The sequence below is a fragment of the Stegostoma tigrinum genome, chromosome 30, assembly GCF_030684315.1.
Source record: "Stegostoma tigrinum isolate sSteTig4 chromosome 30, sSteTig4.hap1, whole genome shotgun sequence".
Taxonomy (NCBI): Eukaryota; Metazoa; Chordata; class Chondrichthyes; order Orectolobiformes; family Stegostomatidae; genus Stegostoma; species Stegostoma tigrinum.
The window spans coordinates 26,417,135-26,437,147 of NC_081383.1; the positions used below are offsets into that span (position 1 = coordinate 26,417,135).

The 20,013-nt window shown below is 42.8% G+C and overlaps 1 protein-coding gene across 3 annotated transcripts in view; it reads right to left on the bottom strand.

The window, feature by feature from the left end:
* Positions 1 to 20,013, bottom strand: part of LOC125465656 (dedicator of cytokinesis protein 7-like) — a 198,306-nt gene that overhangs the window by 20,830 nt on the left and 157,463 nt on the right. For all 3 annotated transcript variants that reach the window (XM_059638417.1, XM_059638418.1, XM_059638416.1), the window contains exons 35-42: positions 19,244 to 19,390; positions 17,295 to 17,453; positions 13,372 to 13,472; positions 11,523 to 11,715; positions 8,640 to 8,783; positions 7,075 to 7,206; positions 5,896 to 6,030; positions 3 to 92 (exon numbers count right to left, since the gene is read on the bottom strand). In XM_059638417.1, the coding sequence (XP_059494400.1) occupies positions 3 to 92; positions 5,896 to 6,030; positions 7,075 to 7,206; positions 8,640 to 8,783; positions 11,523 to 11,715; positions 13,372 to 13,472; positions 17,295 to 17,453; positions 19,244 to 19,390 (1,101 nt within the window). The remainder of the gene's footprint in view (positions 1 to 2; positions 93 to 5,895; positions 6,031 to 7,074; positions 7,207 to 8,639; positions 8,784 to 11,522; positions 11,716 to 13,371; positions 13,473 to 17,294; positions 17,454 to 19,243; positions 19,391 to 20,013) is intronic.

Sequence of the window (20,013 nt, forward strand, 5' to 3'; positions counted from 1 at the left end):
ACCTTGCTGGGATCCAGCTTTCCTTTCTTCACTGGTGACGATTCTTTGATAACTTCCACTCGATCTTTTCCAAACTGCTTCTTGTAAAATTCCTGCAACAAATACACAGATTGACTTAAGACCTAAAAAAAGTGAAAGAACAGCAGATGCTGGAAATCTAAAACAAAAACAGGAATTGCTGGAAAATCTCAGCAGGTCTGGCAGCTTCTGTGGAGAGAAACCATAGAGTTAATGTTTCAGGTCCAGTGACCCTTCTTCAGAACTGATGGTAGATAGGAAAAGAAAGGTTTTTATACAGAAGATGGGGTGGGGAGGGATGGCGGAGAGTAAATGATAGGTGGAGACAGAGCCCAAAGAGAAAGAAAAAGGCTGGACAGACAGAGTGGTTAAAGGTCAGTTAAGGGGAACAAGTAGCTGCTAATGGGGACAATTAGTGGCTGGCAATAGGTAGCATGAGGTAACAGGTTGTGTAATGACAAGCCCTGGTGTGTGGAGGTACAGGAAAGCATAGGGAAAAGTGGTCAAGCCCTAAAATTGGTGAACTCGATATTGAGAGCAGTAGGGTCCCCAAGCAGTAAATGAGGACTTGTTCTTGCGCTGAGCTTCACTGGAACACTGCAGCAAGCCTGAGACAGAGATGTTGGCCAGACAACAGCGTGGTGTGTTGAAGTGACAGGCAGCTGGAAGCTCAGGGTCTTTTTTGCCGACAGAACATAGGTGTTCTGCAAAGCGGTCACCCAGTCTATGTTTCACTTCCCCAATGTAGTGAACACCGCATTATGAGCAGAAAATACAGTAGACTTTTTAAAATTCATTAATGGGTTGCAGGCATTGCTGGCTGACCAGCATTTATTGCCCATCCTTAGTTACCCTTGGTAGGGTGGTGGTGAGCTGCCTCCTTGACCTGCTGCAGTCCACGTATTATGTGTTAACCCACAATGCCATTAGGGAGGGAATTTCAGGATTTTTGACGGAGGGGCAGTGAAGGAACAGTGATACATTTCCAAGTCAGGATGGTCAGCGACTTGGAGTGGAACTTTAAGATGATGGTATCCCATGTATCTGCTGCCCTTGTCCTTCTAGATGGAAGTGGTCATGGGTTTAGAAGGTGCTGTCTGAGGATCTTTGGTGAATTTCTGCAGTGCATTTTGTAGATAGTATACACTGCTGCTTCTGAGCATCGGTGGTGGACGGAGTGGATGCTTGTGGATGTGGTGCCAATCAAACAGGGCTGTTTTGTCCTGGATGGTGTTTAGCTTCTTGAGTGTTGTTGGGGCTGCACCCATCCAGGAAGTATTCCATCATACTCTTGACTTGTGCCTTGTAGATGGTGGACAGGCTTTGGGGAGTCAAGAAGTGAGTTACTCACCGCTGTGTTCCCAGCCTCTGACCTGCTCTTGTAGCTGCTGTGTTTATGTGGCAAGTCCAGGTGGGTTTCTGGTCAATGGTAATACCAGGATGTTGCCAGTGAGTGATTCAGTGAACTATTGAATATCGAGGGCAGTGGTTCAACTATCTATTATTGACGATTGTCATAGTCTGGCATTTGTGTGGTGCGAATGTTACCTGTCACTTGTCAGCCCAAGCCTGGATATTGTCCACGTCATGTTGCACTTGAACATGGACTGCTTCAGTATCTGAGGAGTTGCAAATGGTGCTAAACATTGTGCAATCACCAACAAACATCTCCATGTCTGACCTTATGATGAAAGGGAAGGTCACTGATGAAGCAGCTGAAGATGGTTGGGCCTAGGTAATTACCCTGAGGAATTCCTGCACTGACACCTGGATCTAAGATGACTGACCTCCAACAACCGTAACCATCTTGCTATGTGTCAGGTATGACTCCAACCAGTGAAGAGCTTGTGCCCTGATATCCATTGATTCTGGTTTTGCTAGGGTTCCTGATGCCACACTTGGGCGAATGTGGCCTTGATGTGAAGGACTGTCACTCTTACCTCACCTCTGGGATCCAGCTCTTTCGTCCATGTTTGAACCAAGGCTGTAATGAGGTCAGGAGCTGAGTGGTCCTGGCAGATCCCAAACTGGGCGTCACTGAGCAGGTTATTGCTGAGCAGGTGCTGTTTGATAGCACTGTTACTGACACCTTCCATCACTTTACTGATGATTGAGAGGAGACTGATGGGGCGGTAAATGGCTGGGTTGGATTATGTCCTGCTTTTTATGTACAAGACATACTTGGGCAATTTTACACATTGTTGGGTAGATACCACTGTTGTTACTGTATGGGAATATCTTGGCTAGGGGAGTGACAAGTTCTGGAGCACAAACTTTCAGTACTATTGTTAGAATGTTGTCAGGATCCATAGCCTTTGCAGTATCCAAGGCTTTCAACCATTTCTTGATATCATGTGGAGTGAACTGAATTGATTAAAGACTGGTATCTGTGATGCTGGAAACCACTGGAGGAGGCTGAGATGGATCATCCACTTGGCACTTCTGGCTGAAGATTGCTGCGAAAGCTTCAGCCTTATCTTTTGCACTGATCTGCTGGGCTCTTCCACCATTGAGGATGGGGATATTTGTGCAGCCTCCTCCTCCAGTGAGTTGTTTAATTGTCCACCACCATTCACAACTGGATGTGGCAGGACTGCAGAGCTTAGATCTGATCCATTGCTTGTGGGATTACTTAGCTCTGTCTATCACTTGCTGCTTATGCTGTTTGGCTTGTAAGTTATCCTGTTTGGTGACTTCACCAGGTTGACACCTCATCTTCAGGTATGCCTGGGGCTGCTCCTGGCATGCCCTCCTGCACTCTCCATTGAACCAGGGTTGATCTCCTGGCTTAATGGTAATGATTGAGTGGGAGATATTCCAGGCCACGACGTTACAGGTTGTGTTGGAGTACAATTCTGCTGCTGTTGATGGTCCACGGTGCCTCATGGATGCCCAGTCTTAAGTTGCTAGATCTGTGTGAAGTCTGTCCCATTTAGCACGGGGATAGTGCCACAGAACACGATGGAAGTATTCTCAAAGGCAGGACTTCGGCTCCACAAGGACTGTGCAATGGTCACTCTTACTGATACTGTCATGGACAGATACATCTGCAGCCGGCAGATTGGTAGGGATGATGCCAAGTATATTTTCCCTTTTATTGGGTCCCTCACCACCTACAAAAGACCCAGTCTAGCAGCAATATCCTTTAGCATCCATACAGCTCAATAAGTAGTGCTGCTGCTGAGCCACTCTTGGTGGTGGAGATTGAAGTCCCCTTTCCAGAGTACATTTTGTGTCCTTGCCATCTTCAGTGCTTCCTCCAAGTGTAGTTCAACATGGAGGAATAACAAATCTTCAGCTGAGGGAGGACGGTAGGTGGTAATCAGAAGGAGGTTTCCTTGCCCATGTTTAACCTGAAGCAACGAGACTTCATGGGGTCCGCAGTCAATGTTGAGGACTCCCAGAGTAACTCCATCCTGACTGTATACATTTGTGCTACAACATCTGCTGGGTCTGTCCAGCCAGTGGGACAGGACATATCTCCAGGGATGGTAATGGTGGTGTCTGGGACATTGTCTATCAGGTATGATTTGGTGAGTATGACAACGTCACACTGTTGCTTGACAAGTGTGAGACAACTCTCCTAATTTTTGCACTAACTCCCAGAAGTTTGTAAGGAAGGCTTTGCAGGGTCAACAGGGTTGTTTCTGCCATTGTCCTTACTGATGTCTAGGTCGATGCCAGGTTATCCGTCCAGTGTCATTTCTTTGAGACTTTGTAGTGATTTGTACAACTGAGTAGCTTGCTAGGCCATTTCAGATGGCAACTGACATTCAACCACATTGCTTTGGGCCTGGAGTCACTCGTAGGCCAGACCAGGTTAAGATGGCAGATTTCCTTACCTGAAGGCCTTTTTATTGAAATGCAGGTAAAGTACAGGTAAAGCGCTGCTTCATCTGAAGGGTGTGTATGGGTTCTTGCACAGTGAGGAGGGAGGAAGTAAATGAGCAGGTGTCACACCTCCTGTGATTCCAGTGGAGGGTGTCATGGGGCTGTGGCGGACATGGTAGGAGGGAAGGATGAATGGTCCAGAGTGTCCCAGAGGGTCCTTGTGGATGGCTAACAAGGGAGGGAAGGGGAATACCTATCTGTTAGTGTTATTCCACTGGAAGTGGCGGAAACAGCAGCTAATGGTCATTAGCTGATCATATACTCTCATTAGCTCTGTATCATATAGAGACCCACCATGTCTGTGCGGACCATGATGCCATTCTAAACTAATCCCATCTGCCTACATATGATCCATATCTCTCTATTCCCTACCTGTTAGAGATGACGAGTAGGAACACTTGGTGACAATGAGTTCTCACCATTTGGAATGGTGTAGTGAAAATGTCGTTGGATTAGGAGAACAGTTTCTCACTGAGAAACAATGAAGGGAAGGCCAGACCTGGCCACTGAGGGGAGTGGGAAAGTGGACATCAGCTTTCAAGGCAGGAGCAGTGTGAAGACAGCCAGAGCTGGTCAATTGGAGCAGGGAGCAGGGAGAGTCACAGGACTTGGATTGTGGCTGAAGATTTTAAGGTGGCATCAACACATTTGTGAGCATGCAGCCTGCTGTTGTGACAGCAATGAGTCTTTGCTGGCCTTAGCCTTTTCATTTCAGTGGGTGTGCATGCACAGGCAAAATGAAGTTTGGGAACATCTGGGCCTCGTGAACAACCTAGCAGTGAGAGACCTGAACGTTGCACCATAGTCATAGCCCGGGAACTTCAGTGAGGGCAGAAGGCTCACTCAGAGAACAAGGTGGCAGATACAACTTCTCCTGGACGGGTGAATTTGAAGAACACCAACACTATGGGTTGATTTTTCCTATTTGACCATCTCAACAAGCCTGCCTGTGGGATAAATGAATATCACAAGATTCTCTTCCCACCATTATCTACAATCACCAGAGTAACATTCCCAAACCTAGAAGCAACAGATGAAACCAAAGAGGAACTCTAAATCAGCTTTGGTTAGTCCATTGTCCTTTGTCCCTCGGAAGACACGCTGATTCGCTTTGGAGATTTCAATTTGGAGAAGGACAAAAATCTCTGGGAAAGGCAAGATTGGCAAGGAAAGTGAACACCATTGGAGTTGTCCTCTTGACAAAATGCCTAGGTCATAGTCTGGTCATAACAAACGCCCTACTTCCTCTGCAAAACAAATAGAAGACCCCATAGCAACATCCTTGCTCCAGACATTGATTAGATTATCATCCGAGAAAGGGATCAGAAAGATATTCACATCACCCACGTCATGACAGAAACTGGTGGCAGCTGGATCTACCATCACCTGACGAGATCCACTATCTCCATCAGTCTGGCCTGACAATGGCAGGAAATTCACTGTCAACGGACTCAAGGACTTTGTGAAGTAAGACTTATTCAGTCAGCACCTCACAGCCAACTCAATGACGCTCAATAACTAGGAACCACACAAAGTCCATGGCACCTGGTCTGCCCTTAAATCCATCATAAACAGCACAAAAAGGAGGCTCCACATTATTCCACCAGGAAACATCACGACTGGTTTGATGAGATGATCAGGAGATGGAGGCCCACACTGCCCTGCCCTGCCCTGGCTGTCTTTGCACAGACATGTGATAGGTCACAAGGTTCTTCCCTGCTCTGTGAGACTCACAACCACACACAGATACCTTCCAATCCCCAGCCAGAAGCTAGAAAGTTTGTATTATTTAGAAATAACAAGCACTGCAGTATTAAAGCGAGGAGTACTTGGCTGGAACTCTATATGGAGATGCAGTGACTCAGTGCTACAACTGTGCCTCTGTCACAGAGAGTGGAAGAGCTCATGTACATTTCACTTCTTGGGGAGATTGTTACCATGTCCTGAAGTTGCTGCATTATGATCTGTGACTGAAAGATTCATTACCTGTAGCCTGGCAGAGATTTCCACTAGATTTGTGATCCCTGGCTCCTTGTAGACATATTCCTGCCCATCCAACTCTCCAAACAGCGACCCATAGAATCCCACGCGGAAGTATGTTCCAAACAATCTCTTACTATCCTAAAAAACAAATTATTAAAAAGAGGGGGAGCTTTCATTAAAAAAAGGCTACAATTTGTCATTGCAAAGGACAGATGTATCTCCAGCTGTTTGTTAAACAACCATCACGGATCTCAGAGCGGAAAGGTTAATGGAGCCAACATACCAGTTACTTCAGGACGGAGGGTAGCTTTAGCACCACTCTGACCATAGTCCAACATCACGTTTCCATTATCACTGCAATTTCACCAGCAATTTCTGTTTTTGTTTCACTTTCCCTCTACATTGTCTGTTCTTTCCATCAGTTCAGCTCTTGCACTCAGTTCAAAGCTCCTGCAGATGCTACGGGAAGCAAGCCTGTTCCAGGGATCCATTCACTACACAGAATTGCAGAATGGTTCCAACACAGAGGGAGGTCTTCCAGCCCTTTGTGTTATGCTGGCACTCTGTAACAGTAATTCACCTTTGTGCCACTCCCCTGACATTTTCCACAAGGCTTTACACATCGTTCCACTTCCACCAGTGATCCAATTTACTTCTTCCACAATGCTCAGGATTAAGTGATCATGCAAAGATGGTCATTCTTTGCTGTGAATATTTGCAGAGTATCCATCTTTGGAAGTCATCATAACTGACCCAACCCAAAATGGAAACCTGTGCAGTTCCCTGAATTGGAATCTAAACCAGGAAACTTGCCTGACTTTTTCCATCCCACCCAGAGACATTGGGATGAAAGATAATGGCCTGACCAGAGCAACTAATCACTCAATCCTAAACCCCTGCGTACTGGCTCTTGGCAATTCCGAGGGACCTCACTGAGGAGCTTTCCCTGATTTTCCCAAATCAAGCAACATATTTACAAAGAAACATATAGAGAAATTTAGCTAAATTTGTTAGTGAGCACCAGTCAGTCAGGGCCAGGGGGCAGGGAATGGTCTGCTTGTGGCATGAGCTAAGTAGTTGGCATACAACAGTAACACTGATGACTTTGGACACCCAGATACGGTTGGCTCCTCACATTGAACATGAGTAATACTCACAGACTGGTACAAGAGCAGCATTTACCTTACTCAGGATCAGATCAAATGTCTCCTTCAGATTTCCATGGATAGCTGATAATTTTTTAATGTTCCGATAAAATTCAGCAATCGGAATTATGATCTTGTAAATTTCATAAACAGCTTCATAATATTCTGCCTTAAAAATGCAAAAGAAAGCATTTTTTCATTGTTTTTTGCAACACATTGAAGATATGAATATAGCGTATCCTGGCAGTAGTCTTATATTTAAAATGTGAATCTAATGTTTCACAACATACAATGTAAAAAATCAAACACCATCTCAGGTTAGATAGTTTCAAATAAACATGTACTGACATGAAATAAAAGTCTATCCACCCAATGAAACACTGACGGATCATCCAAGTTTGTATCAGAGACAGTGGCTATTTTTGGCTGGGTTGGTTTTTGTTTGGGTGTCAATAAATCACAGGATAGGTACAGCATGGGCTACATGCATTGCAAAACCTCTTTGATACTGTATCAAATTCTTCTAGGTCCCTATATCAGAAATTATAGATGGTTTTGATCGATGTGCTCAGATGCCCTTGAACAGGTGGGACCTGAACTCAGGCCTTCTGGCCCAGAGTTAGGGACACTACCACTGCACCACATGAGGCCCCTACTCCTTGGCCATCACAGTTTATGTACAGAGTAAAACTTCCTTGTCACTGCCTCAAACAATCAGAGACATAGGTAAGTATGGTGTAAAATTCTCTCCACACTGCCAAACAGTCCTCATGTCAGGTACAGTACAGGATAGGTGCCAAGTGAAACTAGACATGGGTGAGAGTAATGAGAAGATGCAATTACATTTGCCATTTGATATTCAGCAGGATTGAAGTCAGCAGGGCTTAATAATGGACATAGTGTATAAGCACAGTGATGGGTTACGGCCTGTCTCACATCTCTTTCAGCTTCACTCAATGATTATGATTTCATAGAACATAGAACATTACAGCACAGTACAGGCCCTTCGGCCCTCGATGTTGTGCCGACCTGTCATACCGATCTCAAGCCCATCTAACCTACACTATTCCAGGTACTTTCATATTCAGATTTGACTCAGATTGGACTCCCATCAGAGAAGCCTCCACTGCTGCTCTCTGACTTGATGAGCTGCATCACGGATTCTGGGAGCCTGTATGGCCTCCATTTGCAGGCCAAAATATTAGAGTTATCTTTCATAATCCATTTCTCCTGCTCTTATTCAACAGGGAGCATTGGGTGGAGATTCAAGGCCAATTTTTTTGCTAGCTGTGTTGCCAGTTACAGTAATAAATCCCAGGAAAACTGAAAGTGCTGTCAAACAGGTAAGGTGTCCTCTGAACTGGATCCCAAAAAGACAGCTCATCACCACCTTCTCAGGGTCAGTTAGGGATGGGCACTAAATGCTGTTCTAATCAGAGAACCCCACAGGTCATGAATTAAGAAAAAAATCTCCAACCTGTGCTCCTCTTTCAAGCAAGAGATGGTGAGAGAATAGAGAATCACAAAATATAACCTTGAACCTGACCTCGTTAGTTCGTTCAGCCCTACTGTCATGTAGTTTGACAAAGGTTGAACACATACTTTGTTGAAGAGCTCAACTGCTTCATCCAGTAACTCCAGAAGACCCTCTTCACTGAAGGAGTTTCCGGAGCAAATGCCCTCTTTTTCCATGGAAAAGACCTCGTCACACACCAAAGATTCCTCCAAGACATTAATGGAAATTTTCTGGTGAAGAAAGATTTGAAAATCAATTGGCAGCAGCCAGTCTGAGACTATTGATGACGAGCACACAACCAGGGACCACTAGCAGCCCATGGCCAAACAAGGACCACTGTGGCCAGTGGCCAATCAGGGACCGCCACTGGTCAGTAGCCAATCAGGGACCTTCAAAGGCCAGGAGCCAATCAGGAACTAACAAGCAGCCAGCGTTCAGGTGCTGGCAAAGTATTCTAGTCTAACATCTTACAAAAAAACAAATTCACAAATTAATCTTTAAATAATCTCAAATATTGAAAATGTAAGAATTTGTTGAAGTACAAATGAATTAACAAGTTAAAGGCAGGATGTTTGACTATCACTTATTCATTGAGACTTGAGGTGAGGAATAAGCTCAGTCCTGGTTGTGAGGGCCTGATGGAAGTAAGAAAGAAATTGAGCTCACCAACTAAAAATGGTTCCAGATCTACAGGCTGTGGGGTAGGGTGGTTGATCTAGACTTGGATGCTCATCTGACACATTGCCTTTTATCCATGTCCCTAAAAGAGTGACCTTATGTGATGCAAAACTCTGATCTCAGCTTTGACTCATGGAAGATGTCATTCATATCTGTTTCTGGGCTTTTATAGATCCTTTCCCACCTCCCCTTTCGTACAGGTTTTCCTGGAAACCCAACTCTTAGACCATGTATTTGTTCACTTGTTCTAATCAGTCAGAGAACTGGGCTGCTGTTTTTGAATTGCTGGTGCATGTCAGACAGCGAAATGTTGAACTTCTGTTATCTCTTCTGGAAGAACAAATTTCCTCTGCTTCTCAGCCTACAATTTTTTCACATGACCTTTTTCTAAGTCAGGAAAGTTTTGGGTGGAAAACACATCTCGTCTAAATCCTCAGAGGACCACAGAAAATGGCATTTTCTACCCTCCCCATCACAATTTCAGGATGCTGGGGAGGATTCCAGAAGCACTAAAAAAAAATTAACTGGCTTAGAGAGCTCAAGACCACTGGGGGAAGGTAGTCATAGACTTGGCTACATTTGAAAGGTAAGCACTTTACGTGATCTCTTTAAATGACATTATTATTTACCGTGTTGTAATACAGATGTAGTTTCAAGCCTGTGATCTGATATGTAAAGGGAAGTTGACAATGGTATTAACAACAATGTGCAAGTGTTGTCATAATGATCATCCTTCTTTCTACTGATGGAACAATAATAAAAATATAAAATAAATGTCCTGATGGTCTCTACTGTCATATTCTGTATGTAATTTAAAAGAACTGACAGATCTAATTCTTTTTTAAAAGGTTGCTTTTGAAAAGTTGAGAGAACTATCTATACCTGCTCTTCTCCATTGATTCAGAGTCACTCTACTTTGAAATGGAAAGGGGATAAAACTCTGTGAATGCTTGGCTGGTTTTCAAATTCTAAGTTAATTCTAACTCATTAGATATTTTACTGTTCCAAGAATGATTGATGCCTTTTGACTTCTGACTGCTTATTTTTGTTTGATACATAGTTAAAAGATTCCATAGTTAAAAGACTGGAGTCAGCATTTTGTATTTTGTAGTACCAATGGTGGTGGAGCTAAATTCAGCACTTTATGAGATAGTTACAATTTTCTGCCCCCCAAATGATTTTAAATGAATTCCCAATGCATGACTTCCAAGTATTGCACATATTGGGTGAGCGCATATAGAAGGCTCATTGGGAGGGTCTGGAAGTGAAATGGATGATCTAAGGGGCTAAGGGATGACATAGCATCTGAGTAGGCATGGGGTAGGTGGGATGTGAGGAGACACTGGTGGCATGGGCAATCTGAAGGGGCATATGGTGGCACTGGGCATGTATGGGGAGAAAAGGATGAAGTTTAAGGGGTCTTTAAACAATGTTGGGAATTGGGATACCTTGTTGGAGAACTGAGGTAGACCTTCATACTTGGCCAACTCTGCTCCCATGCCCGTCATGAACTTAATTACAGTTCAGAAAACAGACTAGGTACCCATATTTTAAAAAGATTGTCCCAAGCCAAGTAACACATGGGTCGGTGTGCTTGTCAAAAGGTGCAAAAGTGCAAACTCCAGGTTTTCCCAAGCCCACAGGAAAATCTAGTCCAATTATGTCACCTTTATTCCGATAATGTTTTGGTGAAGTGACTTGGAATGTTTTGTGTGTGAAAGGTGATATGGAAATCTCAAATGCTGGTTGCAGCTTTGGTCTTCATATTTAAGAAAGATGTAAAGGAACTGGAGGCAGTTCAAGGAAGGTTTACTAGATTGATCCCTGGGACAAGTGGGTTGTTTCATGAGGAGAGATTGGACAAGCTGCAGTTTAGAAGAGTGAGGGGTAACTTAATTGAAGTTTATAAGTATATCAGATCCCAAATGGCCTTGACAATGTGTATATGGAAAAGATACCTCGTCTTGTGGGTTAGTCCAGAACCAGGGGACACTACTTTAAAATTAAGGGTCACCCTTTCAGAGTTCAGGGGAAATTTTTTTCTCACAGAGCGATGGGAAACTTTGAAACGCTCTGCTTCAGAATGTGGAGGAGATAGTCTCAATAAATAATTTTAAGGTAGAGATGGGTCAATTCTTAGATGGGTGCAGAATTTGGAAGACAGACAGATCAGCCTTGATTATATTGAATGGCAGGGCAAGTATTAAGAGGCCAAAGGTCTACTTCTCCTATTGTGCACACTTGTAGATGTAAGGTGTTGTTGTTGTTGCCACACATTGCCAGAAGCTGACCTGGAAACTGATGCTGCCCATGGGCAAATGGACAGCTCCTTCCACACGGTTCAAGTATTCTGCCACCAGAGCGGCGCTGTGCACCATGCAATGCGCTGCCTCAGCAAACTGTTTCCGTTCTATGTGCTTCATTGCAATGTTCCGCAGCCACATTAGGCGGAGATCCAAGTAATTCTGTAAACCCTTTGCAATTCTAAAGGAAAGCAGAAAGTATCTGGTTCAGACAAACATCCTAGCCATCGAATCTACTCCCTGTTTACAGTCTGCCAGTGGCCCATTCAAATCGTCAAGGACATTTTCAAAGTCTCAATGGATACCATTCATTTGTAAACATTGTCCGGTTTTGCTAATTGCATCTAATTAGGCATGAATGCATGCTTCACTATAAATGTCAAAAAGCATTCTATTTGAACAGTTCCTTGGGGCTGTGAAAGGTAACCACTATCCTGGGGCTTTTCCTGTCACTGCCAGGAACTGAAAACCCTCCATTACATTTGACCAAACAAAGCAGCACACAGGACTGAAAAATAGTCACTGTGGCCCATCTGGCTGATCCCAAAGGGGCTTCTGTGTGCCCAGGAACTGAATAGGACAGAACAGGCCAAAAACATCATTCCCCACATCATTCCCAGCAACAGCAATTAGGACAGAGACCCTGAAAAAGATGAGAGAAAATCTAGGAATCTCGATGTGTCTCAGACAAGGTTGATGCTGTGCGAAAATTTTCACATGTTGCTGAAGATGCAACAAGGCCTGTACTTTAGAGTACCTTGGTAAGGTGGGATCTATATGCCAACATTATTTATTTTCTTGTTCAATTGAGCGACAGGCTGTAAACTGTCACTGTCACAGTGTCACTCATTAATAGAGGGATTGAGGTCAAGAGTTGTAAAGTTATGCTCCAGCTATACAAAAGCCTGGTTCAGCCACATCTGGAGTATTGTGTCCAGTTCTGGTCGCCTCATTACAGGAAAGATGTGGAAGCATTGGAAAAGGTGCAGAGGAGATTTACCAGGATGTTGCCTGGAATGGAGGGAATGTCTTCAATGAAAGGTTGAGAGAGCTAGGGATTTTCTCTTTAGAATGACGAAGGATGAGAGGTGACTTGATAGAGGTGTACAAAATGATCAGAGGTATAGATAGAGTCGGCAGCCAGAGACTTTTTCCTAGGGTGGAGGTAGATATTATGAGGGGGCAGAGTTTTCAAGTGAGTGGAGGTAGATATAGGGGAGACAACAGAGGTAGGTTCTTTGCTCAGAGAGTGGTCGGGACATGGAATACATTGCCGGAGAGGGTACTGGAGTCATCCTCATTAGGGGCATTTAAGCGGCTATTAGTTAGGCATATGGATGATAGTATAAGGTAGGGGTGGAGGTTAGATAGACCACTGGATTAGGGTAAAAGTCCGGCACAACATTGTGGGCCGAAGGGCCTGTACTGTGCTGTACTGTTCTATGTTCTATGAAAGCACACAGCTCCCTGTGCCCTGGGACATGCTTGCCTCCCTGTGATATCCTCAACGTGGCATGCCTGAGATAGGAAGTGTTAAGGTGCTGACAACTCTATTAAAATAGTTTCATAACTCGGCACCTCTCATTTGCCCAAGAGCCCAGCGATCTACTCAAACAAAAGCTGAATTTTGACCCTCTCCAGCCCAGTAACAGCTGAAGTTAAATGGTTGTTTCACATTGCCTTTCACTTTGATATTTAATCACTCAGCCTCAAGAAGACCAATTTTAATAGGTGCCAGTGGTGGGAATGTGTTTGCTCACTAGGTCACGTCTGCCACCCTCCTTGCACATATATCACGGAGGAGCAGTTTGTTCTTTGTGGTCCTTGGGGATATTACCTGAACATCAGGTCAATTTGCATGTCCACATCCACCAGGAAATCCTGCAGTTTCACGGTGTCACACAACACTGCCTTTAGGTTCCTTAAGAGCTCTTCCACCTGAAAGACCAGCATTTGTTAACTATTGGTTATCTTAACTTGCTTACTGGTTTAACAATCAGTCATGGATGGACCAGCTGTCTAATCACTGAGCAACACATGGAGGGTTCAAGAGTGGTTATGGAACGGGGAAACTGGGTCATACCTCTGTAAGAGGGGAGAAGAGGAATAGGCAGTGGGAATAGTGAGGACAATGTGTGAGGGTTGAGAAGAAAGTAAAGTCTTCAGAGTGACAATTCAGTGTCCCATGTGTTAATTATATATATACATACTTTAAATCAACCTGTTCAGAGATAGATACGATTTAAAACTTGGGGCCTCCGGTGCCAAATGTTAATTGTATTAAGTGTTTCACTGCATTCCGGTGGTGACCATTATTTGGTAATTGACTTGATTTCCACTAAATTGACTGGTTCATGTTTGCATCATATAAATCGGTAAATGAATTGTAAATCGTGTAAATATTGGCTCCAGTTCTATCTTGCATTAGCCGGCTTGCTAGAGCATACCAACACCAAGTGCTGAGGCAGAGCCCCACAATGCAAAAGAGCAGAGCTCTGGGAGCCAGAGAAAGGTCTCAGTGTTAATGCAGAGGGGAGCCAGTGTCCAATGTTCTCTTGCTAGTTGAAGTCTGGGTTTAAAATCCAAGGACTGTGCACAATGGCCGCCAAGTTGGGAATGCAGGAACAGGAATGGCTGGCCATCAGTTGAAGTGGAGCCGGAATTATAACAGTCAGAAAGAACTCATTTTTAACAGCACCTTATCTTCAAAATTCTGTGGCTAGCATTAGTTTCTCATCCCTAGTTTCCATAAGATGAGGCCAAAGAACTTTACGGTCCTTTTGAAGTGTAGTCACTATAATAATGTAGGGAAATTGGTGTTTAATCTGTGCACAGTAAGATCCCAAGAACAGCGCTGAAACAGATGAGAGAATAATTCTTATTTGTGATGTTGCTTGAGGAATTAGGAACATGGATAAAAACTTCTTTTCACCCAGAGGCAGGCAAGTATCTAGAACTTACCATCTGAAAGGATGGTACAGGCAGAAATCCTCATCTTACTTAAAGAATGTTTGTAGCAAAATAACAGCTTTGTATCCTGAAAAATGAGTTCAGGCTGGATCTTTCTTTAATAGATAGTAGACATAATGGGCCAAATGGCTTCTTGCATTATAAATTATTCATGGTTGCATGAATAAATGCTGGCCAGACAGCAGAAGAACTTCAATGTTCTTCTTCAAATGATCTTTAACGTTCACGTGGGTGTGCAGAAAGGGTATTAATTCAACTTCTTAGTCTCTCAGCATTGCACTGAGGTGTCAGCGTGGCTTGTTATGACTCAGTGTCAGGAGTGTTGCTACATGTTGAAACATTGCTGGCATCTCTGAAACAGGAAGCAGCTGCTCTTAGTGCTCTGCCAGACACCACCTGACACTCCAAGTCCATTTTGACCTTTAAGCACAGGTGCAAAAGCCATACAAAAAGGATTGTTGGAACCGACTCATAGACATTTCCTGAGATTGTTCCACTGGATGCTTTCCCCGTCTTTCTGCAGCACGTAATATTAATGTTGCACGGACCATTCGAGCTCTTCACCGGTTTAATTTCAGAAAAATTATATCTGTCCCATTAATTCCAAATTGAGTTGCTAACCACTGCAAATGAAAAGCAGAAAAATAGTCCCTCAAAGTATTTGGAAAGCTAGGGAGACATGGGCACTGATTATTATTAATGAGCATCGGGAATAAAAGAGTCAAGATAATATTCTTCTTTAAACTTGCTACCAAAATGGACAGTTTCACATTTTCCCGTAGTTTATTTCATTTGTCAAATCTGTGCCTAGTTACTTAAACTAAATATATCTTTTCATAGCCTCCTTATGTCTGCTTCACAATTACTTTCCAACATATCTTTGTGTCATCAGCAAATTTGGCAGTCATGCCTTTTGTCTCTTCATCAAAATCATTTATATAGACTGTGAACAGTTCAGGTCCCAGTACTGATCCCTGTGGCACACCATTCATTATATCTTGCCAATCTGAAAAATACTCATTTAAGTCTACTCTTTGCTTCCTGTTTGCCATCCAAAATTCTATCCACATCAATGTGCTACCCCCTGACACCATGAACTATTACTTTCATCATAACCTTTGATATGGCACCTTATCAAATGTCTCCAGAAATCTAAGAACCATTCATTCATCAGTTCCCCTTTATCAAAGCCTATAACAAAACATTATAGTGTAACTTGTATGTTGGACTTGCTAAGCTTCCAAGATGGTAGTGGATCTCCAAGAATTAAATTTGCATGGTGGAGGAAATAAATCCAGGGACAGAAAATGAAGGGACTTATAAGAAAACTGTGTTTCTTCCCCATTTCTTGGAACAATTTCATCATGAGCTTTAGAAAAGGAAAATAAATCTGATTCACTGAGTTGGGCAGCTGGAAGGGAGGGGTCTTATGATGAAATCAAACTGAGTATTTCAGTCTATTACTGCAAGTTTGAACTTGTGTCAATTCGAAAGTAATGACTGATAACTGATAAATACGTGCACGTTGAATCCCAAAATAACAACCAAATGTTTGCCACATTTCCATTATTGCCATGCCAACAAATAATTTTAAGGCAACTTTTACTTCCTCAGGATGTCACAAGGCAAACTAATCCATTGGTTGTAAAGTGAAAGACTATTTTGTAGGAAAACATTCTATCCAAATTTCTCACATGGTCCCATATACAAATCACTTGCCAGTAATCAGTTAATCTATTTCTATTGGTGTTGTTTAAGTGTTGAGTTGAACAGTGAGAGAATATCTCTGCTTTTCTTTGAACATCGCCAGGTATATATTTAACTTTCACTTCAGTTGCCAGACTGAGCTCAGTTGAAGACCTTGTTTGAAGGGGGAGTTATACCCAGGGATGTGATGCTCATTCACTCTCTTGCATCAAAGTGTCATGTTGTGAGACAGTCTTACTCAATGAGACAGACAATTCATCAATTTTGCATGATGGTTCTAAATAGAGTGATCAAGAGAAATACCATTATTGGAGGACCACCAAAACCAATTTTTCTGATTATTTTCTCCAGGCATTCCTAACCCCTGATGAGCACCCATTTCTTAGACACAAGGGAAGGAGCTGTAGTGGGAGGGTAGATATGTTTCTCTTCGCTCTTTGGCTCCTTTACAGTGCTTTTCAGAAAGTCAGAGTGTATGTTGGAGACTACACATGGAACAGCTGGAGTGGTCGTGCTTTTGTGCTGTCTTGCTAGCCTTTACATTGACCCACTGTGCTCCCCACATGACTGGCACTTAAAGAGAGGGCCCTCATGGGTCAGAAGAATAGAGAAGACCAAGAGCAGCTCTAAGAGAAAGGAGGAAGTCAAAGTCAGTTCTCATTGAGATGCACGCCTCAACTAGGATGACCTCAGTCCTTTCTGGGTGCTGGTCTCCAAATAGAGATGAAAGGCCAGAAAGGTGGGTTCCTGGAAGTGAGTGGGCATGTCTCTTAAATCTACCTTTGTGCTAGTTTCCTTCCCTGCCAATTAAAGCCCAGCCTAGTGGAATACCCAAGGTGTTAGTGGCCTGAGCCAGGAACAGCCAGTTGCATTCCTGAACCTGCATAGGCACAACACATATTGATCCCACAGCCTCTCTCCACTGCTTGGGTGAACTCAGTGCAGAAAATTATTACTACCACTTTCTCAACTACAACAGAACATCAATCTCAGCAGTTTTACTCAACAAATGTACCATTTACACTTTGCATTACTTGCCCTGTGACTGATGCTAAATTCCATTAAGGGCTACGGTTTTCTTACCTGTATGGAGAAACTGGTACCTTCCATGGCTTTGTCCGTCTCCAGGTAGATTAGCATTATCCCCAGAGATTTCTGGAGACAGTGCTCATCCTGGTTCGATATTTTCTCCGCTAAGGAAGCCAGGGATAGGGTGATATACATTTTCATTGTTGAAAAATGCTGAGTATGAGAAATGCCAGGTTAGTAGGTGTGATAAATATTCAAATCCACATCAATGTAATTCATCACTCATTAGCCCCTGACCTACTGATAAGTCAAGCCAGCAGGCAAGAGTTCAACCCTGTTGCAAAATGTTGTGACACTTGATGGGTGTGATAATTAATGGACTGAAAACATACTTCCGAGCCAGCAAAAAACACAACTAATTCACGATATCTTTCAGGGAAGGGGATCTACCATTCCTAATCCAATCTGGCCTATGTGTGACTCCAGACTAACACAATTTAATCTTAATGCCTTCTTGGGTGGTTCCTCTATCTGTTCAGAGAAATTGGGCACTAAGCATAGCTTTGGCATCTTGACTAAAAAGATCTAGATCTCTGTTTTTCTGAAGAAGGGTCCAGACCCGAAATGTCAGCTTTCCTGCTCCTCTGATGCTGCTTGGTCTGCTGTGTTCATCCAGTTCTACACCTTGTTATCTTAGATCTCGTTGTAGATGGTTTGTCTCTTTGCAACTGTATGACATTCCCTCCCCCTGGCAGAGGGAGCAAGTTGTAAACATAATTCTGTTTTCACTGTATGTCTCAACCATAGATGGACATGGGCTAGTGATGGACATGTCAGCATACCTCCCTTCATCGTAAAATTACTAAATTCTAATATTACTAAGACAAAAGCAGGAAATTGTGGGAAAAGTGTATGGAATTTATGTCTTTGACTGTTTCCACCCTATGGTTTGTAATCAATTAAACTGTGACTTGTTACCAGTAACAAAAACAGAAAGTGCTGGAAAAATTAGCAGGTTTGGCAGCATCTGTGGATAGAGAAACAGAGTTAATGTTTCAGGGTCTGTGACTCTTTGTCAGAATTTATTGGCGTTATTGCATCTTTCTTCATGGATGTTGACTGCTGTGGCCCAGTGAGACCCAGATATCCTCCAATATTCTCTACAAGGGCCCTCAAACATGGGCATGGACAGGACAGAAGACCTTCATTTATTTAACACCATTCACAACAAAATTCCAAATGCCGCATTGAAATATGTGCTGGGAACTTCTACTCAAGTTGCTGCAGTGTAACCTGTATCCACAGACATAGACAAAGAAGGTAGGAAGTTTTAACAGTGTAAATTAAGATTAAGTGTATACAGGAGGAAGGCAATCAATTGATAATTACTTGGGCACCTATTAGTTTATTAATTTATTTGATTACTAAATAGAATATACAGAAACACTTCCATCCCAAAGGGTTGTTATTTTCTTTATTGCATTTTTAATGTATTGTATTCTTTATTTTCTTTTTTCTTTATTTCTTTATTAATTTTCTTTATTGTACTTCAAAAGAGTACAATGAGACACTACCTCCATGCCAAGTTGTCCCTGAGAAAGCATATGATGTTCACCAATAGGATTAGGCCTTCCATGACTCATGGACCCTACAGGGCTGGACTGCACCATCAACACTCAGAATATTTTTATTTGATATCTTTCCTCTGACAATCTTGTTACAATAACCTGAAAATACCTCTTTTAAAAAGGTTCTTTACTCATCATTTAGTTTATTGGCACTCAAATAATATAAAGTGTCACTGGTGGCAGCCCTAGAGTTAGGAGCCATAATTTTGTAATGCATATTTTGCAAATAAGCCTAAAACTAAGTATAGATTAACTCTTGGCCTCATTCACCAATTGGCTGTGACAGCTTTAACAGACAGCATCCCTAATTTCTGTGGAAATTAAATTTCGAAGCTAAAGTAACCCCAGAATCACTCCAAATGATCCCTTACTCACCTCTTTGTAGCTCTGCCGCAGGAGGAGGTAGAGAGAGGCTGAGGCCTGGGCTCTTGTGCTCTCAAAATGACTCATACACCTCTGGAGCAGTAGCAAGCACAGCTCCATGCAATGCTCTGAATCCTCGTCAAAAAGTACTTCTGGAAACTGCAAGAGAGGCATGGCAACAACTCATTGATACTGCAGGAGGAACTTCTCAAATATTCAGGATATTAGCAATAAATCAACAGCATCAATGTCGTATTAACAGCATCTGTGATTCAGCTAAAATTGATGTTCTTTAACCATCTGAATATATTTGTTTGTGTCTCTCACATGTTCTCTCTCTCTCTTTCACACACACACAAAATGTCACACGTATGCATTGAAGAGAACACATTAATATAGACAAATGCACAGATTAATATTTAACCAGTTTATTAGTTCATTCACGGACAGCTAAACTGCAAGACAGGACTGTTTACTCAATGTCACCCAGCCTTGTCCTTTCCCAGGCCTAATTTGCTTCTAAAATCTCACTTCTCCCTAGGGTAATCTGGAAGAGGTGCTTTATTCTGTGTGTAAATCTTCAAAATTAAAGGAACTAAATCTGCACTAAGTCACAAGATATCCATCTTGAAACTTCTAGAGTGAGAGAGAGATTGACAAGAACAGATAGAGAGGCAGAAGCTGTAGGAGTTAGAAATGTAAGAGACTCAGATAAAGAGACGAAACTAAGAGTTAGGAAAAGCCCCTGGTTGGTATTTTTGTCCATTATTTTGGTTTCTTTG